General features: G+C 46.3%; 1 protein-coding gene across 6 annotated transcripts in view; it reads right to left on the bottom strand.

Moving 5' to 3' along the window:
• Positions 1-23,560, bottom strand: part of CKAP5 (cytoskeleton associated protein 5) — a 155,547-nt gene that overhangs the window by 4,198 nt on the left and 127,789 nt on the right. For all 6 annotated transcript variants that reach the window (XM_053275325.1, XM_053275304.1, XM_053275295.1 and 3 more), the window contains 6 exons: positions 21,609-21,796; positions 20,875-20,950; positions 20,129-20,317; positions 19,900-20,037; positions 11,446-11,529; positions 6,175-6,334 (listed from right to left, as the gene is read on the bottom strand). In XM_053275325.1, the coding sequence (XP_053131300.1) occupies positions 6,175-6,334; positions 11,446-11,529; positions 19,900-20,037; positions 20,129-20,317; positions 20,875-20,950; positions 21,609-21,796 (835 nt within the window). The remainder of the gene's footprint in view (positions 1-6,174; positions 6,335-11,445; positions 11,530-19,899; positions 20,038-20,128; positions 20,318-20,874; positions 20,951-21,608; positions 21,797-23,560) is intronic.

The raw sequence follows: 23,560 nt of genomic DNA, 5'->3' as shown, positions 1-23,560 counted from the left end.
TGCACAACCTAAGTTGGCCTCAGCAGCAGAAGAGGGATCCACAGCATAGTGTCTTACAAAAAGTAAGTTTGAAGACCAGGTAGCAGCCTTGCAGATATCAGCCATGCTGATTCTGGACATATGGGCAGTAGAGGGAGCCATGGTTCTAGTAGGATGAGCCCATACCTTTGCTTGTGGCTGGACTCCTTGTTGCCTGTAGCAGAAGAAGAAGAGGTCAACCAGTCAGACAGTCCTTGGTGTGAGACTTAGTGGCCTTTGTTACTTCCTGAATAGAGGATAAACAACTTATTAGACTGGTGAAAAGATTTAGTGCAGTCCAAATAGCAGAGCAGACATCTATGGACATCAAGAGAGTACACAGATTTCTCTAAGTGCACTGAAGGGTTAACAAAGGTAGGCAAAATAATATCCTGGTTAAGGTGAAAACTGGAGACCACCTTGGGGTGGAATGAGGAGTCAGGACAAAGGACTACCTTGTCAGGGTAGAACTTAGTATATGGTGAGTCAGCAATTAAAGTGGAAAGTTCACTGACTCGCCTTGCCGACATGATGGCTATCAAAAAGGCAGTCTTTACAGTAAGGAGAGGTTCCTCAGGGATGAAGAAAGATAAGGTTCAAAGGGCAGCTCAGTCAGGGAGGACAGGATTAGAGACAGACTCCATGGCTCAATAGGTTCTTGAATAAGAGAATATAAGTTGTTAAATCCCCTAAGGAGTCTTTTAGAGTCTGGGTGAATGAAGACTGAATGACCATCCCATCCTTGATTACACACTGAGATAGCTGCCAGGTGAACCTTGAGTGAGTTGTTGAAAAGACTTCAACGTTTAAGAGAAGTCAGATATAGGAGAATCTGCCCGATGGAGGCAGAAAACGGGTAAAGACGTTTTAAAGCTGCATAGGAAGTAAAGTGCTTCCACTTGCACATGTAATTTCTAGCGGATGCTTTCCATTCATTAAGACTGAATGCATCCAGGCTGTAAGGTTGAGAGTTCCTAGGCTGTGATGGAGAATGTTCCCAGATTCTTGGGAGAATAGGTCTTGACAATGTGGGAGAAGTCAATGCTGTCCCCTGGACAATCATAGTAAGGTGGGAAACCATGGTTGTCTGGGCCAACATGGAGTCAGGAGACTACTGCGAGTCCCCTCCTGGAGGATCTTGCCTGTGGCTTTCAAGAGCAGTGGGAAGCGGAGAAACAGATAGTAGAGATGATTTTTCCAAGTTATCTGCAAGGCATCCCAATGGACGTTCCCACTCCTGCTCTCAAGAAGAAAAGTTCACATTTCCTGTTGGTCTGCATCATTAACAAGTCCAGATGGGGAGTGTCTCAGAGTTGGAAGATGTCCTGGAGAACCTCATCATTTAACTCCCACTCGTGATGTGAAGAGCGAGATCCCTGCTCAGCGACTCTGCCAGGGTGTTTTTGACTCCCTTGATGTGGAGAGCAATCGGACGTATGTGATTGCTCAGACACCACTCATACAGCCTAACAGCCAGGTTATTTAGAGACCTGGAGATGGTGCTGCCCTGTAGGTTTATATAAGCTATGGCAGTAGTATTGTCCAGATCAATTTGTATTGTATGTCACTTCAGGATAGGTTGGAACGCTTTTAGAGCCATAAAGACAGCTAGCTCAAGGAAGTAGATGTGGAGAGCTTGCTGTTGAATGTTCCAACAGCCCTGTGTGTGTAGATTGCAACAAGGGCTCCCCGACCCTGGAGGGAGGCATCTGTGGTGAGAGTGGGGATTGGAGATGGAAGGCAACACCCTGTGATAGGGAATGAGGGACCGTCCACCAATTATGGGAGCGTAGAACATGGAATGGTATTGTCAGCCATTTGCTCTGTTTGTCCAGGTTTGGTCTGAAGATGGAGAGGAACCAACTCTGCAGTCGGCGCATCTTCAGACAAGCAGGGGTGACAATAGTTGTGCAAGTAAGCATCCTTTAGATCTAAAGTCACAAACCATTCCTCCTCCAATAGAAAAGGAAGGATGATCTGCAAAGAGATCTGGAACTTGCTCAGATGCACAAACTCATTCAGATTTCTTTAGTCCAGAATAGGGTGGAGTCCCCTCTCTCTTTTGGGAACCTGAAAGCACCTAGAATAAAAACTGCTGTGTGTAGCCTCAGATGGGACAAGCTCTATTGCACCTTTTCCAAGTAGGCAAAGTACGTCTTCCTCTTACGTAGGAGTTGAGTGGATATATTTTACAACTGTGTAAACAGGCAGAGTGAGAGCATAGCCTGAAGAGACTATGCTCAACACCCAGGCATCAGATGTTATGTATTGCCAAGAAGAAAGGAAAGGAGTGAGGCAGTTAGGAGATGGAAGGGAGAGTAGAGGTACTTCTAGGACCTGTTTGGGTTGGTCCTGAGTTTTTGCCTCCTGGGGTTGATGCTGGTTGAATCATTTTAGAGTAGAACTTAGAGGAGTGTCTTAAGTCCCTCCAATCAGGCGGTACATATTGGAATATACCTCTGAGAGAATGAAGAGGGCTGAGAAGAAGCAGTCAACATTTTAGCTGTGAATCAAGGTTTCTTCTCCATGGTCCTGTCTGTTTGGGAGAAGAGGCCATCAACATCAGAAGTCATATTTGATTCCATAGGAGTAGATCTCAACCAGACATGCCTGCAGAGGGAAACAGAGCCTGCAAGACTCAGTCTCAGTTCAATGTTTTGCGATGCTCAAGTGTTGATGGGTGAGATTTGCAGATTTACTGAAGGTTGCCAGGTATTTATCACAAAAACTGTCAGGCAGGTCAGACAAATCCACCTTCATCTTGTCCCAAATGGAATGGAGGAATTTGGCCATGCAAGCCATATAATTGGTGATCTGTAAAGACAGAAAACAAAGCCAAATAGAATCTTCTGCCCATTGCATCCAGCTTCCTGCCCTCTATTGCCAGGTGCTGAATGCTTGTGCCCCAATTTAGTGTGCAGTCCACAACCAGAGAGTTGGGAGGGGGATGCTTGAATAAGAAGGGGCAAGACTCCTCTTGTACCCTATAGAGGCTCTCCAGGCACTTGGAGGTGGTAGTAGATGCTACAGGAGTAACCCATTAGACTTTGGAGACACTGACTAGTATGGTAGCATAGGCAGTGAAGCCAGTTGACTGGCAGAAGCTGAGGAAATGAAATTGTAGACTGGGTCTTTAATCTCCTGAACTGGAGTTTTGAGCTCAAGACCCAGAGTGTTGTGCATCTCAGTGACCTGCACACAATAAGATCTAGTCTCCTCTATGGAAGAGGCTGAAGGTGGTACAGCCACATGCTTGTCTGGAGATGGGTCAGACGGGTTCTCAGTCCTGATCAGAGGAAGAAAAAGAATTATACTCTCCTTCTGAGTGAACTAGTGATGTAGAAAGTTGTGGAGGCTTCAGAGGTTGTTCTGTTTCCTACAAAAGTGCTGTTGGCACAGGAATACTCTGAAGAGGTGGGGCTGCAGGCTGTTCAAAGGAGACTCAGTAGGGAAGGTCTCCTTGGGCACAGGTGTAGGAGGTTCAGAAAGAAGATCTCTCAGTTCCATCATTTTCCACTACCTGTATTCTTCAAAGTCAAAGGGAAGACCAGGGGAGGTAAAATGTAGTGAATCCTGGTAACGCTCATGTCCAGGCATATGACTGGGGTCAAGGGCACCTGGTGAACTTAAGATAATTTTGTGGACGAGATGGAAGATGGGGAGCAGAGTAATGGAAGCGCTCCTTCCTATGCTTCCAAGGGTAGGACAGGGAGCATCTTGGTGTATGTCGAGCCGGAGCTGCTGAGGGGGTCTTTGGCACCAGTGGGATGGAAGTGGCATAGTCATCCAGGTCATGTAACAGAAATACCTTAAAAGTGGATTATGGAGGGATCATACTGGTGGAATCCATTAGGGATTCCAGACATCTGGCAGAGGCTTTTGAAGAAGCCAGAGGAAGACCCATGGGAGAGTGCTGGCAAGCCTTGTCAGAACCTGAACCACCTCTATAAGGTGAGTGGGCAGATGAAGCAGATGGAGGTATTACAATTATATACAATTGGAGAGGGAGGTATCATCGGCACTGAAGACAGACACATTGTAGACATCATTGGTAGAAGATTTGCCAAAGTGATCACAGATGTCATCTATGTCGGTGCAGTTTTACAAATGGGCAGCTCTGGCATCAAAAGTGTCGATGTCAATGATGTCACTGCTGAGGTAGAAGAACGGTCCAAAGGAACAGAAGCAATGGTAGTTTTCTGTGTTGATGCAAAACGAATGTCAAGAATAGACCCGTCGATGCAGGTGAAAAGGTCTCACATTGCTGAGTCACTGAAAGTGATGACGTGTGTGGCAATGACACCAAAGTCAGTGTGATGGGAGCCCCCGATGCTGTTGATGTCAAAATGGAAGAAGCCACATGCTGGCAACTGAATTCAGGTTGTCCAGAGGAGTCGGACTGATCATGCTTGTGTTTTTTGTGCCAATTGCTATGTTACTTCGATGGGGTTGAGAGTAAAGTGCTTGATGTAAAGAGCCCCTGGTGGCGCAGTGGTAAAACTGCCGCCCTGTAACCAGAAGGTTACAAGTTTGATCTTGACCAGGGGCTCAAGGTTGACTCAGCCTTCCATCCTTCTGAGGTCGGTAAAATGAGTACTCAGAATGTTGGGGGCAATATGCTAAATCATTGTAAACCGCTTAGAGAGCTCCGGCTATGGAGTGGTATATAAATGTAAGTGCTATTGCTATTGCTATGTCAAAGCTGATGTCGGGGCAGAAGAGATCGATGGGCTCAGCATTGGGGTTGGGAGCTGGAGCGCAGTCTCATACAGAGAGGCCAAGTTTCCTGCTCCTTTGCATTTGTTTTGAAAACAAATGGCAGATTTTACAAGAGTTAATATGATTTTCCCCCAAACAAGTTAAGTACTCTTCATGCCTGTCAGAGGACGGGAGAGTACCCCTGCAGAACTTACAGCACTTAAAGGTATTTTTTGAATCCATAAGGCAAAAGAGTTGTTGAAGCCAAGTCAAAACTGAGTAGAACGCCAGACTGTACCAGAAGAGAGGGAAAATCCAAGGGAATGAGAGCGTGAGCGTGAGCGGAGAGGAGCAGAACATTCATGATGTGACAGATGAGAAAACGCTCTCCCGCCTAATTTAATGGATGCTCCCACACACCTCTAAGTAAAGTTGTGCCGTTGAGTCGGTGTCGACTCTTGGTGACCACAGAGCCCTGTGGTTTTCTTTGGTAGAAAACAGGAGAAGTTTACCATTGCCTCCTCCCACGCAGTATATGATGCCTTTCAGCATCTTCCTATATCGCTGCTGCCCGACATAGGTGTTTCCCATCGTCTGGGAAACATACCAGTGGGGATTCGAACCAGCAACCTCTTGCTCCCTAGGCAAGTTACTTCCCTGAGCACCTCTAGGAGTTTGATAATCCTCCACAGGACTACTGCGCAGGCGCAGAAGACTCAGTTGTGAGGGAACATCAATCACCTCAGAGATCATGGTTCCCTCCCATGTTACTTTTGTCCCTCCTGAAGCTGGAGCAGTGCTGGCACGGATTCTTCCCCCATGACCAGAGCTTCTGAAGTTATCCCAGTAGCATGGGAAGTGCACTGGCTCCCATGCTGCTTAGATGTCAGAATAGGCTCTTGTTGGCAGAGAGGCTTTTTCTCACGTTTGCATTTAGTATTCGTATATGTCTACTGCGGTGAACTGACTGTTTTCAGCTGCTGCGTTTTTACAGACTGCTTGCTTTTACTAGAATTTCTTGGAATAAGAAGGTTGGGTCAGAGGTGCTCACAGAATTGAGGAAAGAAAGCACAAGTGGCCTGTGTCTTGTGCTGCTGTGTCCCCTTCTTCCAGGACTTGCTTACCTAAAGAGCTCATGGATCTCACGGCAGGCAATAATACTTGTCTTACTTCTATGTGGCTCATGAACCAGCTCTTAGGGGGGAAATCACATTTGTGACTGCCTCTAAAGTGTCACTGAATGATGCCTAGTGAAAGAATATGGTGCAACTGTCAGTATAAGATCCTAATGTACGCCTATGTTTCATATTACCAACTTGGCCCTTATATATGAGAAATGGTATATTATTTCTGAAGTCCTCTGCAGCCTCTACGAAGTTAATGAAAAACTGACAGCTACATTAGAAAAACAGCATTTGGCTACCTCAAGTCCATGTTGTCAGACTGCTATGGAGTTACCTGTACAAGAAGGAATGCGCCCTTTGCCTTCCCTTTCCATTTCAATCAGCCTGAGGCCTCGTTCCACATAGCTCTGGAAGAACTGTGAAGAGTTTTTTAGGAAGGGCTCAATGTCGGCATCAGAATACTTCTTTTTATATTCGTACAACTCTGCCAGCCCCTGCGAAAAGAAGAGTCCCAGAGTCATCCAAATGCTGCATATCTGTAAGAAGCAGGTCACTTACTTGTAACATGCATTCAAGTGAGCATCCACACAGGGCTCCATGCCACCACAGGCCCTGTTTGTGAACATCCCAGAGCTCTGGACAGGGAGCTGGCACTCTTGCCCTCCCCCTCAATGGCAAGGTATTAAGCAAGTCACATGCCTCAAGGGGTGTGGCAAGTGCCTTCCCACTGGATCTACATAACGGATCTGCTCAAGGGGTAGGTGGATGGAGTGACACACTGCCAGCTGGAGAAGCCTGGCAAGCGAAGGCTGATATGAATACCAAGAAGCTGTTCGTTTTTGAAGGACCTGTGGTATGAGATGGAGAGGCGGAAAGCAGACCAGAGGAGTCTCCTCTGCCGTCTCACACACACGTGCAAGGGACCTCATTGCAGAAGAGGCCATACTCTGTGTTGTCTGGCACCGCAAGCAAGTCTATATGGGGACAGTCCAGGTTTTAAATACTAGGTACAAATAAGAGGGATGCACAGGCCATTCATGGGATCCCAGCTCTTAAAACACAGAGGGTGCTTGCGGACATAGCGTGAAACCTTGGGTAGATTAACCTGTGTTTAATCTGTGAAACTGAGCATCATCCCACAGATGACTGTTCAACTGCGGTTCTGCAAACCCTAGCTTCTGAGCAGACATCAGTGAAGTGGCAACCATTGCTCCTGATCTTTGAGGGGGCATAACCAATGCGACTGTGCCTTTTCGGCATGGATTACCTGCTCACAGCAGGGAAAGACATTTTAACCCTTTCTTCACACCACTTTACCACTGCCCTTGCAAGAGCCCTGCAGCCATATAGTCTTGCACAATTACTGATACCGGGAGATGGCGAAGGGCACTAGTTTTGCATTACTCCAGGAAGGGATCATTATGATTTCCTATATATATATATATATATAGTGTGTGTGTGTGTGTGTGTGTGTGTGTGTGTGTGTGTGTGTATACACACACACACCATAAATTACTTTCATGGAATGTCGGCGGTTGGCTACAAAAGGATCAGGACCCCGAGCTATTTGCCGAGCTCTCTCTCTCTCTCTCTCTCTCTATACACACACACACACACACACACACAGACAGACAAAAGGTCCTGGGGTTTGTTCCACTGTGACACGTCTCCATGACCATGGCACTCTAATGAGACAGTGGTCCTTGGGAGAAGAAAAAAAAGGATTTGTCATAAAACAGGGTTTTCAAGCTCATTCCTTTTGCCCGAGACTGCATGATTGCACCCCAGTACAAACTGGTTCAAAAAAACAGTACTGAGGGAAAACACACATGGGAGCTTTCTTTTAACCCAAACTTTGCGTTTCCTGTTCATGGTAGATTTCCCGTTGCTGGTACGCATGATATTGAACCAATCTGGGGTACGTCAAAGCCAGGGGGCCAAGGCTGACCATGTGGATACACACACACACACACACACACACACACAGAGGCTTGAAGGCACCCCTCTATACAGTTGGAGGGAGCAGTACCATCTACAGGAACTTTAAATACATAGACACTATCCAGGCATCCAGGGAAATCAATGCCCTGCTGCCCTACCAGACCCACCCACCCCCACATCTTTGAAAGGCTGCCTTGCTGAGCAGCCACGCTAGATCAGGTGTGTTATTAATGAAAGGGTTCCTTGTATGTGTGGTTTTGTATGGTAATTTCAAGGAAAGGACCTGCATGCCTGCCAACATGCCAAGGTGTGTGTTTCAGGTTGCTCAATCCAATGGACAGAGACACATCTGTGGGGCTATGTGCTGTCTCCTCCTTTATATGACTGGACCACAGCAAGGTTGCCATGGCCGGGGTCTCCACAGGTTTATGTATTGAGTCGGCATATTAGTACTTCTGCTAAGCGCCACAGTATCACTTTCCCAACAGCCTGGCATGTGTGCCCCTTGTGGGGAAACAACCCAGTAGTTCAATTTTTGCTGTTACTGAGGCTTCATGTGTTTGTGCACATATCTCTACCTTGCAGTCCTGAATTGCTGGAGACCTCTTTTGCTGTGCCCATCTTGTCATCATAAGAACATAAGAAGAGCCCTGCTGGATCAGGCCCATCTAGTCCAGCATCCTGTTTCACACAGTGGCCCACCAGATGCTGCTGGAAGCCACAGGCAGGGGTTGAGGGCATACCCTCTCTCCTGCCATTACTCCCCTGCAACTGGTACTCAGAGGCATTCTGCCTTTGAGGCTGGGGGTGGCCCACAGCCCTCCAACTTGTAGCCATTGATACACCTCTCCTCCATGAAGTTATACAAACCCCTCTTAAAGCCATCCAGGTTGTTAGCTGTCACCACATCCTGTGGCAGAGAGTTGTGGATCACGCATTGTGTGAAACAGTACTTCCATTTGTTGGTCCTAGACCTCCTAGCAATCAATTTCATGGAGTGACCCCTGGTTCTAGTGTTGTGTGAGAGGGAAAATAATTTCTCTGTCTCCACTTTCTCCACACTATGCATGATTTTATAGACCTTTATCATGTTTCCCCGCAGTCATCTTTTTTCTAAACTAAAAAGCCCCAGGTGTTCTAGCCTTGCCTCATAAGAAAGGTGCTCTAGGCCCCGATCATCTTGGTTGCCCTCTTCTGCACCTTTTCCAGTTCTACGATGTCCTTTTTTACATGTGGTGTCCAGAATTGTACGCAGTACTCCAAGTGTGGTCGCACCATAGTTTTGTATAAGGGCATTATAATATTAGCCATTTTATTTTCAATCCCCTTCCTAATGATCCCTAGCATGGAATTGGCCTTTTTCACAGCTGCAGCACATTGAGTCGACACTGAGTAAACTCCATGCACTCTGGAGCGAAGTTACTCTCCTGATTTCCCCCCTCAGCTTTCTTTTCACCATACTCCTCATTTTGGAGAAGTTTCCTCTTCTGAAATTCAAAATGTCTGTGTTAGACATCCTTGGTGATTCTCTCCCCGCATGTATGCTGAATTTGATGGCACTATGGTCCAGGGGCGTAGCAAGGTTGGAGGGGGCCCAGAGACAAAATTTTAAAATGGCCCCTCACTGATACACACACACAAACACACTTCACAATATATAGTGCGCTCACATTCACATCCCCATTATGAATACGGTGAATATCTAGTTCACATTGAATCTAGTTTTTTTACTCTCTGCTCCTGCCGATCTCCAAGCGACAATATAATTCATAGGAGGTGCAACATGGGCGGGTGGGGAGTCATGTGATGTGCCTCTGGGGGGCCCCTTGAGTTAGTGGGGCCCCAAGATGACTGCCTCCCCTTGCCTAATGGTATTTACGCCCCTGCTATAGTCACTGTTCCCTAAAGGGTTGAAGACACTGACATCACGCACCAGGTCCTGGGTGCCATTCAGAATTAGGTCCAAGGTTGCCTTCTCTCTGGTTGGTTCCAAAACCAACTGTTCTAGGGCACAGTTATTTAGCATATCTAGAAATCTGACCTCTTTGTCCTGACCTGACTGTGAAGGAGAGCTGGTCTTGTGGTAGCAAGCATGACTTGTCCCCATATCTAAGCAGGGTCTGCCCTGGTTGCATATGAATGGGAGACTTGATGTGTGAGCACTGCAAGATATTCCCCTCAGGGGATGAAGCCGCTCTGGGAAGAGCATAAGGTTTCAAGTTCCCTCTCTGGCTTCTCCAAGACAGGGCTGAGAGAGATTCCTGCCTGCAACCTTGGAGAAGTCGCTGCCAGTCTGTGAAGACAATACTGAGCTAGATAGACCAATGGTCTGACTCAGTATATGGAAGCTTCCTATGTTCGTTCCTATGTGTGGGTAATTGAAGCCACCCATAATTACAGCCCTGCCTCTCCTTGACGCTTCCCTGATTTCCTCCTGCAGCTCCCAGTCACTGTCAGCGTTTTGATCTGGAGGACGATAGCATGTCCCCAATAGCACGTTCCCTTTCAGGTCTTGTATTGCCACCCACAGGGTTTCTGTGGAGGACTCCAGTCCACCTAGGTTTTCTAGCTTGTTAGATTCTATCCCTTCTTTAACATACAGTGCTACCCCTCCTCCAAGGCACCCCTCCCCGTCCTTTCTATAGAGTTTATACCCAGGGATAACAGTGTCCCACTGGTTCTCATTGCTCCACCATGTTTCTGTTATGCCCACTATATCTATTTCTGCGTTAGAAACCAAGCACTCCAGCTCACCCATCTTGGCTCAGAGGCTTCTGGCATTGGCATATACGCACCTATAAGTCTCATCCTTTTTCTGCGGATGGACACATTTGTTCACCCAGGCTTTTAATTAGATACTGTTTTAATTGTGTTTTAATAGTTTTAACTTTTTAATTTTAATTGTTGAAATGTTTTAATCTTTTATTGGCTGTTTTTATTGTTTTGTAATCCGCCCAGAGAACTTGCGTTTCGGGTGGTATTAAAAAGTATTTAATTAATTAATTAGATTAAATAAATAAATGGGCAAGGGGGGGCACTATAAGACACAGAGGAATGCGGAGTTAACCCAAAGTGGTTACTTCCCTTGAAATAGATGAATGCTAGGGACACAACATGCCTGTTGCCAAGCAATGGCAGGATGAGCGTGGAGATGGTGGAGGGCGGGGCAACAGTTCAGAGAGGCAGCCAGCAAGAAGCATGGCTGGCATAGACCTGACCCATTTCTGGGCTGCTCTGAGTCACCCTCTCTATGGTTTCGGGAGCAGCCACAGCACAAAACCCAGGCTACAGCTTGAGGCAGAAAACTGAGCCATGGTTGGGTAACAAAACTACACTTTCATGCATTCAGATGACCACAACCTGAACCCACTGGCACATCTGCCTCCGATTTGGTAGTCTGCCCAAACACTGCAAGAGTGAAGCTACACCTACTTAGTAAACGATAGCTTCAAATCTGCACATGCTCTGGGATGCGCAGAATGTACAAGAGGCATGTGCAATCCTTAAAGATCTCCCACTTGAAGGAAGGTGAAATAAACACCAGTTTCCTAGCTAGAGTTCTAGAATATTCCAGAACTGGCTCTCTGCTTAGGTGTAGGATTGCATAGAGATAATGAAGGATATGTAGTTACCACTATTTCCCACTTGGTGATAAAGCACTCACCTCTTTAGTGTTTTCTTTAGAGCCAATTTTCTTAAATATCTCAGCTAAAATATCGTTCACTTTGGCCTTTGGTGACTTTTCATCCTGTAACAAGAAATTGAGATATGTTAATTAACTCTAATAGTAATCCTAGCACCCAGCTGAGATAAATGGAATCCAATGGACAGGCACCAATGTTTTGCATCCTACAAACACATAGCAGTGATTTTTGATCTCCAAACAAGGAAGCTGTCCCTCTAGAAAATTGTGTTTTGAAATGAATACTCACCGTGATCTTTTCCCCTTCTTGGCAAGCACACTACCAAGAGAAAGGAGCATTGGTTATTCACTGTGAAGGCTTCTTCTCACTGCTGGAATGGAGAACATCTCAGTGTGTTAACCTTCCCACATGCTCCAGAGGGCAGGACTTGAGTTAATTAGCTTAAGAGGCTTTATAAGCTGGGGGAAGGGAAACCACTCCCAGTTCTGAACAGTCAAACTGAGATATAGAAAAAGACAGTAAGAAGAAAAGAAAAAGTAATGCATACCAGTAGACACAGATGCCCAGATGGGTGGGTTGAGATGCCCTCCAACCCAGCAGCATGAAGAAGTCTTCATGGTGAGTAACCAATGCTCCTCTCTCTGCTGCTGGAGGAAGACATCTCCGTGGGACATGCCATAGCTGAGAACCCTGGGTGGAAGCATCAGCATCTACTGGGGTGGAACGACATGTCGTAGGACTTGTCTGCTGAAGGCTGCTTGCAAGGAGTGATGCAGATCTAGCTTATAGTGCCTGGTAAATGTAGATGGTGAAGACCACGTGGCTGCCTTGCAGATTTCTGCCAGTGATGTGTTTGTAGAAAAGGCAATGGAAGTGGAAGATGACCTCGTAGAATGTGTGAAGATCTTAAGCGGAGGCACTACTTCAGAAACCAACACTTTATCCACCTGGCAATGGTAGGCACAAACACTCTCTGGCCCATCATCTGTAGTGCAGAAGGAGTCTGTACATTCAAGGTAGACTTTTAGGCTACTGTCTGTCCAATGTTTTGGGCGAGAGGAGGAAAGGAATATGTCTTGTGAGCAGTGGAAGATGAAAGATATTTTTGGCAGGAACGATGGGTCTGGTATCAATCCACAGGGAATGGAATGTCTGGCCGACCAACGAAGCTCTCCATGTGTATTGGTAAATGTGCTTTGTTGAATCCTGTGTGGAAGCCAACATGGTAGTCAACACACAGTCCGTATAACCACACTGTCTCAATATTCCTCGCTCAGTCTCCAGGCAGCTAGTTGTAACCAGCCTGGATCATGATGCACTACTAGACCCTGATGCAGTAGGTCCACCAGCATTGAAAGAAACCATGGTTCTACCATGGCCACGTGAAACAGCTCCAGAACCCATGGTCTCCTGGGCCAGTATGGAGCTACAAGAATGACCTGGGCCTTGAGCTGTCAAACTCAGACAAATGACATCCAATGTGGCATCTGACACAAATGCCCAAGCCTTTTGTGTATGTGTATATATCTATATATATATCTCAAGTGGAGGAAGCTGAATTAAATCATCCAACCATACCACCAAGGCACAAGACAACATAGATGCTGCCGCCCGAATAGATAGAGAAGACGCCTCATTTGCCTGGAAGTACCAGGAGTAATAACCCGATGGCCTGTTCGCCCACTGCACCGGAGCAATCGCTTACTTCCCCAGCAACACTTTCACTTCCTCCTGTAGTATTTCCGTGGCTGCGGTGAACTTCATGCCTGAAAACGGTGGCTTGGCTTTGAACTCCAGCACATAACCAGTTTGTACTATACGTAATACCCAGCGATCTGATGTTATATTGTGCCATACTTGAGCATGGCTTGCTAGTTTGATAGTATTCCTGGCAACTACAGGACCGATGGTAGGGGTCCTGGCATGATTGGCTTCCGAAGGTGGTAAGGAGCCAGTGTTGTGGATGAAGGACAGTGCTAGTGTGTGCAGTGGACGGACAGTCCCATCAGAAGTTCTGCTTTGGATTTTGGACAAGTAGTATTCCCTTTTGACTTCTAGTTAAATCCTTTAGACCACTGGTAGGGTCTGTACTGTTTTCTTGAAATCTCTTCTGTCTTGGTACTTGTAGGGTCTTTGCCGAGAAAAGGAGCGGCCCTATGATGAATTTCCCGTCTAACCTGAAGATGTCATGAAGGTTCAAAGCTGTAAACTTTGATTTTTTAAATGATTCCATCGTCGAATCTGTTCATCATGAAAAAGGCCTTTTCCATCAAATGCCAGGCCTTCTACCCTTTCTCTCATGTCCTGTTGCAGGGATGTGGAACGAAGCCAGGCATGTTGGCGCATGCTCACTGCTGTGACCATTGTGTGAGACTCTGTCTCAGCTAGATGCTTAAAGGCGCTCAACTGTTGTCTGGTTACTGCTGTTTTTTCAGAGATCTTATGGAATTTCCATTGGAATTCTTCAGGCGTCATGGATGTAGAGTCCTGTAACAGGGAGTCCCATAACAGGTGACTATAACGAGTCATGCATGCTGCATAATTAGTAATTCGAATTGCTAGGCTAGCAGTGCTATAGATTTTTCTACCCATTACATCAAGCATTCGTCCTTCCTTACCTCTAGGTGTCGTCCACCCCGGGATGTCGAGGTGCAGTCAACGACCAACGAATTGGGAGCCGGATGGCGTAAAAGGTAAGTATTGTCCTCTTCACAGATTCTGTACAAGTTCTCCAAACGTTTTGAAGTTGGAGTGGAGACCTGTAAGACTTCTCACGCTGTTTTGGTGGCTTTACTAATCACTGGGATCATAGTGAGTGCTACTGGATGGGATGTCTTGGACCTGCCCATCATGTTGTACATTGGGTCTACAACATCAGTGTCTGGGGATTTCAGATCCATCCCCAGCAGCTCTGTAGAAGAAGTAGAAAGTCTAGGTGGCACATCTGATGGTAGATCGGACCTCCTACTGATGGCATCAGAATCCGAACTCGCAGAAGATTCCTCTTCCATGTTGCAGTCACCCGGTGAGGAGGACGGTTCTGAGGGCAGAGGGGTCGATTTCCGCTTCCTTTTGCCCCCTGGTTTTTCGGGTGGTTGCACTGCAGGCGGTTGTAGTTGGGATGGTGCTGCCAGCAGCTGGATAGCAGGTTCTTGTGGCATTATCACTGGCTGTGGCATATGATGAAGCTGGGACTGATGGTGACTCTGCCACTGTGCTTGTTCAGGTATTTGCATTGATTTCCACCGCAAGTATTCAGCATAATCATCAGGCAACGTAGGCGGAAACCACAGGAATGTTCTGGTTGCATAGGTGACAAGCATACTCCTTGTTGATCTGAGTGTTGCCTAGACGTCGAAGGCTGTGTCGATGTTGAAGGCAGCATTGATGTCGAAGGTTGCATCGACATCGACGGTTCTATTAACGTTGACGGCTGTAATGAAGGTACATGTCTCTCCGGTACATGCTGAATACGCAATGGTGAACAAGGCGGCTTTTTCGGTGGGCGTATGGGCTCATCCTCATTCAGCTCGATGTCAAGCCCTGTGCTCAGGAACCCGTGGAAGGTTGATCCCGATGGTGTACTTGAAGCAGAGTCCATCAGGTCCCGTAGTTCAGTATATTGTTCTCCGTCTTGTGCCTGCAAGCCTGGTGTTCTCGGCGTTGGAAGAGACTGAATCGGGGTTCGTGCTGGAGACAGCAAACGAATAACCTTTCCTGACAATATTGGAGTGGTCGATGTCGAGGTTTGTGCTATTTTTGTCAGCGTCGATATCGATATGTGAAGCTGTGCTATTGACGATGTGGACGAGGTTTGGACTGGTCCACTCAACATCAGGCGCAGGTCCGGCATCGAGTGTGTACCATGCGTGGCTGGTTCCTTTAGGCTATTGAAAGGAACAGAGACCAACTCGTCTGAGTTCCCTTCAAATGTCTGTGCCAGTGAAGGGGTGCGATGCTTTTTAATCTGTGGTGCCTCTGAATCCCTGGATGTCCCTTTCACTTGGCACTCACGTTCCTTATGTTTATGTTCTTTCTTCGAAACATCCTTTAGCCTCTTAAAAACGTTTTCTCCAGACTTTGCTGTGCCCGTCGACGTGGTTTTAGACTGCTGGCACGCAGCTCTGGACATCTGGCTGTGCCTCTGTAGCCGTCTTCGATGTCATAGTGCTCGATATCGACCTAGCATTCAACATCGATGGGGAGTCAGGTGAAGTATTCGGGTGTGGCATTGGTGGGTGGAGCGCTTCGTCATATCATGCAGCCCGAAGTCGTAGCGCCCTATTTTGTCTAGTCTGCTTGGAGAAGGAGCAACAAACTTTACACGTAACAGTATTGTGCTCCTCTCCTAGACACAACAAGTAAGCGTCGTGATAATCTGTCGATGGAAGTTTTGCGCGGCACTTAACGCACCGCTGAAAGGTCTTTTTAACTTCCATTGTCCAAAAACAGTCCTAGGTCAGTATCCAATAAAGACAAATGATCTTTCACCAGAACTAGTCAGTTCGCCAGTCCAAGGTCAAAAACGTATATATTACCTATCGAAACAAAGTCCAAGTCCGTAATCCAAGTCCAAATTCAAGTCAGTATTTAGTAAAGATAGTTTAGTTCCGAGGAGCTACAGCTATGAGGTTTGAACGCTAAGGTAGTCAAAGAGAAACTGGAAAATGGACGTCCCAACCGCCACTCTTAACAAACTCAGCACTGCATGAATATCAGCTGCCTCTTGTTGAAACGAATATTAGCCACTGCTTAGGCTTTTGGTTAGAGGTTGCTAGTAGCCATTCCTACTTAACTGTGTCAGCAAACAGCTCGGGTAGATGCAATGCAAGATCTCTGCTCTTTTGCTTGGGAAACATTATTGGGAGGCACTGTCTCTGTAGGAACCGTGGGCTGAAGCCCCAACATATTAATAGCCCTACTCAAGAGATGCGCAAGTTCTTCTTGTGCAAGCTGATGTTGATACAAGGTAGAAGCAGGATTTTCCTGGTCATCCGACCAGTCCTCCTCCTCCTTGTGCAGAGGATCCTGCCCTGGGTCCCCAGGTCAAGTCTCCACAGGGGACATTTGAATCATTTGTAATGTCCAATACATGTTGCACAGGTGTAGTATGTTGTAATATAGAATTAGATCTTAGGTTGTAAATGCCAGAATTACTGGCATGCTAGGCGAAGGATTAGGAGAATCCCCTCCAGAGCCCTCAGAGGAATGCACCCCCTTCGATAGTACAGGTTTCCCTGCATGCAGGGGAATGATGGAGTTTTGCTCCCTTAGTGTGCTTTCACTTGCATTTGGCTTTTCTATGGGAGCGGCTCTAAGAATCATCAGATGAGGAAGAGGAAGAATGCCCCCTGCCCCGCCTCTTGTCCTTCCTGGCCCTTTGCACCACTCCCTTCAAGGAGGCTGCCAAGGTGTCCCTCATCCAATTCTGCGTAGCAGGAGGCATTTCTTGGGGAATGTCCATAACTGGTATTGAGCAGGGACCAGCGGGCGGGGAGTCTGACTAGCTGAAACAAGGAGGGATCTCACTGGTGCTGCCGAAGCATCCCTCTGTGCGGTCGAAACGGCGCCCCTTCTTGGTCCGGTTTTTGCTCCCTTGCAGTCCGAGGCCAACAAATTAGAAGTTGGTGAGGCGCTGTTCTTATGTGCTTATGTAGCCAAATCCTGTAGCCAAAATCCTGGGGCCAAATCCTGTAGCCAAATCCTGGGGAGGAGGCGACTGTTGACTGGAACTGGTGGAAACACATAAGAGCAGCTCCACTGGCCATGGAACAGAAACCAGTGCCTCTGCACCTATGCATGGGAACCGAGAGAAGAACCTTGCTAACTTTGCATTGACTGGTGAGGAAAAGAGGTCCATCTGAGGATGGCCCAGGGTGTCAGGTGGTGGAATGCATCCGAATTTAGGCTCCACTCCATTTAAGTCCACAGGTGGACTTCTGTTCAGCTGAGCCAGTCGGCCCGTATGTTCAAGGATCTGATGACATGGTGTGCCATCAATGATGCCAGGTTGCACTCCACCTATTGTAGATGTAGGACTGCCTCGAGGTATGAAGCAGAGATCACGTGCCCTGCCGGTGGTTTAACATGAGCTTTGGCTGTGACATTGTCCATGCTAGGTTATTGCATGATGTGATGTCTACTTGGCAGTGCTTGAGCCACAGGGAGTGCCTGGCTACTCCATAGAGGTGATAGATCTAGATGAAAAATTAATGGCATCTAGTGTGGCATCAGCAATAAAAGCCTGAGCTTTATGAATTTTTAATAATGTTTGTCTTTGTCGTGCTGGGTCTGAAGGTGGAGACTGCAGTAACTTGTTCACCCATAACAGCAATGACCTGGCCATGATGGATGCAGCCGAGGATGCTTAGGTAGCCAACAAGGCATTCTCATGACCTCTCTTTAAGTAAGCCTCAATTTTCTTTTCGTTGGGAACCGTAAGGGTGCTATCTCCATCCCTTGGAAGAACTGTTCCTGAGAGCAAGGAGGCCACTAGAAGATGGGGGGGGGGTACTTGACAACTCTGAGGTGTCCTTGAAAAATCCATAAAACTTATTAAGAACATAAGAATAGTGCTGCTGGATCAGGCCTGCAAGCATGGGCTTTTTCTATTAGGTAGATGCTTGCCACTCCTGCTTCACTGTTTCTGTGAAGCAGCTTGGAAAAGAAAAAATTCCTGCAATTTTGGAGTGGGGAATACCAGCATTTCCCTGACAGGGAAGTAGTTGGTCCGCCTGTAAGGGTTGTTGTAGGTCCAGAGTATTTATTGCTTTGGGAAACAGGTGAGAAAAATCTTCTGGAACAAATAACCTTTTAGTATTAGTAAAAGGTTCTGAATTTTGGTCATTAGACCATACCCCCTCTTCCTTGGAGTCAGGGTCCAAATCTGAAGTACCTGGAACCTCTATGAGACTCAACATTGTCATCAGGTCCCAGCCTGGAAGGGTTGCCAATTGGGCCCCTGGGATGGGGGTCCAAGGAGTCATGGTCTGATATCTCAGAGGAGTAAGCAGGAGAGGCCTGGTCCCCCTGATCCTTATTATGTCTAGTATTCTTTTTAGGCCTTTTGGCACCTGAGCAGCCTTTTATGTTTCTTAGCCATTTTACACATCTCAGGAGGAGGAGGAGGAAGAGGAGATGTTCCATTTCCTACCTTCCTTTTTGGCAATTTTGGCCCTGTGGCACATTTGAATTAATTTTTCAATGGTGCCTTCAAACCAAGTTTGCCAACTAGCAGGTACTTCTGAAGCAAATACAGTGGCCAGAGCAGAAGGAGGTAGGTAGGTTTGGGGGGAGGGCGGGCACAAAGACCCTGCTCTTACTGGTTCTGCTGAGGTCTCCGGACAGTTGTGCAGCGAGGCTGGCCTAGGTAGGGCAGGCTGCTGCAAATGTGATGGTCTGCTGCTGTCCCCGTCTTCTGGGTGAGCGATTTTTGGAAGGGCGGTATAAAAATCGAATGAATGAATGAATGAACAAATGGGTGGGCAGGCCTGGACGGGTCCTCAGGGTTGTTTGGTGGAGGGAGGTTTCTGGCTGGGGAGCAAAATCCCTGACCCTCTGGAGAGTTTTGCAGCTGCGTGGAGGGCTCCACTGGGGACCTCTCTGGTGAAGCTGGACTCTGTACAGGCCTGGCCGATCTGGATGTTGTAATGTGGTGTGGCTGCCTTGGAGGCCACGCCGGAGGTGTCAACACATCCACTAGGCCTTTGGTGCCTGTCCGCCCCTGTGGGCGGGGAGGCGATCATCCGGCAAACCAAGGTCCCCTTGCCTAGCATGCTGACTGTGCTTGCTTTTTCTGAAGCCCAGTGGCCTTTCCAAGGGATTGGGGCCATCACTCCTTCCCCCGCTCAGTGATGGCACCAGCGAGCCTCCTGAGCGAGAAAGCACCTGTTTTCCCTGAGGAGGGAAAGATGGTTTGATTTTCTTTTCTTTTGGCACCAGGACATGGTGCAATCTTCTTTCGTACTCCATCCAGTTCAGAGGGAAAGGAGGAGGCAAGAAAGGTCCCCACCCCAAATAAAGAAAACCACAGGGGTCTGTGGGCGCCAGGAGTCGAAATCGACTTGACAGCACACTTTAACAAGGAGAAGCTTAGGAAAAAGGCAGATAAGGGAACTCAGAGTAGACTGAGTGAAAAAAGGAGAAATTTAAAAAGAATAAATGCAGAAGAGATGGGTTTCCCTTCCCCCAGCTTATAAAGCCTCTTAAGCTCATTAGCTCAAGTCCTGCCCTCTGGAGCACATGGGAAGGTTAACCCATGGGATGTCCTCCTCCAGCAGCAGCGAAGAAAGAAGTGCAAACAATTTTTATCCACACCAGAGAACTTATTCAGCCTTTTGGATGATCTGCAGCAGAACACATGATACCACATCAACTACAATTCAGAAGTCATTTTTCAGAAAGACTCCAACTGTATACTTGGCAAACAAACCAGCTTCATACCCTCCCTTTAATTTTAAATGCCAAATACTTACTATACGGGAAGCACCTTTTTCTGTGCCTTTGTCAGATTTACTTCCAGTTTGGTCCAGAGAGTGTTTCATTACTCTGCAGAGGTGAGCCTCCAACTCAGATTCATTCTTGTTATCTATCATTGTTAGATGATCTAAGATCTGAGAGAAAGAGTTTGTTTTAAAAAGGGAGAAACCTTAAGTAAGTATTCTGTAGAATCATGCCGCTTGGGTGGAGGCTGTCTGTTCTCACCTTGGGTCCTTTCAGCTTGTACAAGGTATGAATCAAGGTCTTCAGTGTCCTTATTGGAAATTCACTCTTGCACTGCTTCAATTTCTCCTTTGGAAATACCTTCATAAAGATGTGGATGTCCAACATAATTCGATCCAGATTGACAGTGTTGATAGTTTCAGGGAGAAGTTTTACCATTCTCCATAAACACTAGGGAGATGAGAACAAACTAAAGTAAACTTCACACCAAAGCAAGCTTTCTACAAACCCAGGATTAGCAACTGAACTTTTTTTTTTTAAGCCATAAACTAAATGCAATGTTACCACCACTACCTACGCACAGTGCCACAGGCTGGATATCACTAGGAATACACATGGTGTCTGTGCATGCATGGGCACCATTTGTATGGTCCACGCAAGTGGTGCCCGCGCATGCACAGATGCCATGTGCATGCTGACGTTGCGTGCAGGCAGCCATGCATGTTCTTTTGAGCAGCACAGTGCCGTGACTAGAATGGTGGCAGGACAGCAGAGGAGCAGGTAAGGACCTGCGTACCTGCTCCTTAAAGCTACTGCTTGCCCCTCACCCCTGCCTGCACAAAAGGTTTCGTGCACATGCCTTTCCAGCACAGAGAAGCTCTGGGCTATTATACTAAGCATGATAGGTGCCTTTAATGCAGTGCCATGATTGTAATGTGTAACCTCTCCTGGTAACACTAATTATGCAACAGGACATTAAACCATAGATCCCTATTATACACACTCACCTTCATTACAAGTTCTGAGAACTTAGGAGAGCTTGCTGTTGCCAGAAGACTGTCCTGGAGCAGAACAAGCAGGGCACTGCAGAGAATAGGTATAATAGCATAAATGATACAAATCCTTATACTGTAAAGTAAAAATAAAGTGTGCCGTCAAGTTGATTTCGACTCCTGGCACCCACAGATACATGCACCCACAAATACATTATTGTATTTTAATGTTTCTAAACTGTTTGGGGATAATTTTATAAAAGGCAATATAGAAATCGAACTATAAATAAAATATTTGAAAAGGACTAAACTCTTCTTAGTTATGTCCAGAGCCTGAAAGACTGCCCAGTCGAATCTGAGCAAGCTAATCTAAATACAGCTTTGCTGAGCAATTGCGGGTATTATTTGTCTCACAGGTGAGGCAGTGATTAAGTAATACAAACAACACCAACAGTATCTAATGAATCCTATGCCTGAAGTATAGCAAGCAATTACGTCTTGTAGTAGAAGACTGAAGTGATGAAAGGACAGTGCTTGTTAGGTCGGGCAGAGGTAGGTCTGTCTGTCTGTCTGTCTATCTATCTAAGGCATATCCATTGCTAATCCCATGTGTGGCAACTCTCGCAAGAGTGTGCAAGCGAGCTGTTAGCACGGGAAGAGGAAAGTGGTGGCACCAGACAGGTAGGCGGGGAGAAAATGGCGGCAGTTGCAGAACTAGAGGCACAGATGCTCTGCCCCAGCCAGTTTACCTTAATATGTTGGTTTGGTCAGATTTCTCCAGAACTTTTATCACCAAGAGATTAACAGATCTGATAACCTGCTGGCCTTCCTCCAGGTCTTCAATCCTTGAATCCAACATTAAGGTAATGAGGCCATGCATCAGGTCCTTCAGCACTCCTGCAGAAGCCTCCCTGGCCAAGTTTTCAATCTGGAACAGCTGCCAATTGAATTCTGGAGTTAGAAATCTGGCTCTCTTCAGGATAACACACTGCAGTTGAAAACTCCTCCAGAACTTTTTAATTTTTAATTATTTAGCTAGCCGCAAAAAATAATCTCTTTTGAGGCGGTCCTTTGGGGATAGGGAATTAACATATTATTGTCCCCCATCCCACTCCCAAGCAAACAACTTTTGAGAACTTTTCCACTGAAAATCAGTCTCTCTCTCTCTCTCTCTCTCTCTCTCTCACACACACACACACACACACACACACACACACACACACACACACACACACACACACACACAAGATATCATTTTGTATTCCCCTGCACTCCCCAACAGCACCTCCTTTGAAATGGCTGCCAGCAAAATGTAGCAGTAAGTGTCAGATACAGGGAGAAGGAGTTGCCTCCTCCTCCTCCTCCTCCAGTGGGCCACAGATCTAAAAGCAGCTCCTGCCTCCTCTTTGCAGAAGTTCTAACTGGTACGAAGGGCTGTGGGGACAAGATTTAACACCACCTCTCTTTTTCTGAAAATACAGCTTTTAAATGGAATGAAGTCCAGCTCCAGAGCCCATCATGAATTCTTTTTTTTAACAGAACCATTAACTTATCCAAAGTATTTGAGCTGCAGGATAAGATTGTGCCATATTAGCAAGAGTCAATTCCCATACTCCTGCCTTTTTTATTTTTATTTTTGCAATCCACAAAAACAATTCTCATTTTGCCCCAGCCTATAAGATGCACAATCATCTTTTGCCAGTTCTGATAATTTTGATAAGGAGAGTACAACAGAAAAAAAAACCCTTTGGGATTGCCATTTTAATTGTAGCAATTAATAAGACCAAAACAGATTTCATTTACTTAATTTAGCAAGGTCTAAAAGTACAGTTGTACTTTTAGTACCTCTAAAAGTACAATTATACTACATAATAAAGAAAGATCCACTAGTAATTTTACTATATCTAAATATCTAATTGGATTTCGTCACTATTTTGGATGTTAGCAATAGTGTGTGAATCTGGCTGCCATATGGCAACCAATATATACTGGTTGCCTAAGTAAAAGCAACCTTAATTGCCTGATCAGACCTTTGAAAGGTAAGAGCTAGGGCAAGTCTTTTTGACAAATGTTGAGATCTCTGAGTCTCTCTCCAGCAAGGCAAGAGAGAAAGCCAGGTGGATAAACTGGCCCAGTGACATGCTTTGTTTTGATGACCTAAATTATTTGGGATTTTTTGTGGGGGCAGGGGGACAGAATTTGGAATTTGCTATGGATAGAGAAAGAGGGTTGACATAAGACAAGAATCTAGATGTAAAGGGGACAAGAGTGGATGTGGCTGGCACTTGCTTAAAGGGAAGCAAACTACATTATCTTTCTGTTCCTGAACACTCCAATGAAAGAGTCATGTTTTCAGGTTCTTCTCAGCTTCCTGAGGGGTCAGAATCTATGCAGCAGATTTAAGAATACCATTTAGGGATTCCATGGAAACAATCCTCATTCTGTATTGGCAGCAAGCCATATTGTAAAATTCATGCATTGATCACAAGCATGGGGATTCTTAGCTCTATATTCTTTCCTTCCTCCCCTTGCACCCAAATTGTGAAGCATTTTTGTTCCATTCCACTAGTATTACTTCCATTATTCAAGAGCCCCACAACCCATTAATTACTGGTTAAGAATAGTAGCCACAATAATTTACACCACCTAGGCCTCAACATGATTTGCAATACAGGGTTATGGAAGACTTTTTAAAAGGCAT

Source organism: Hemicordylus capensis, chromosome 1, assembly GCF_027244095.1.
Source record: "Hemicordylus capensis ecotype Gifberg chromosome 1, rHemCap1.1.pri, whole genome shotgun sequence".
NCBI classification, from domain to species: Eukaryota; Metazoa; Chordata; class Lepidosauria; order Squamata; family Cordylidae; genus Hemicordylus; species Hemicordylus capensis.
This window is presented reverse-complemented; position numbering and strand designations above follow the sequence as displayed.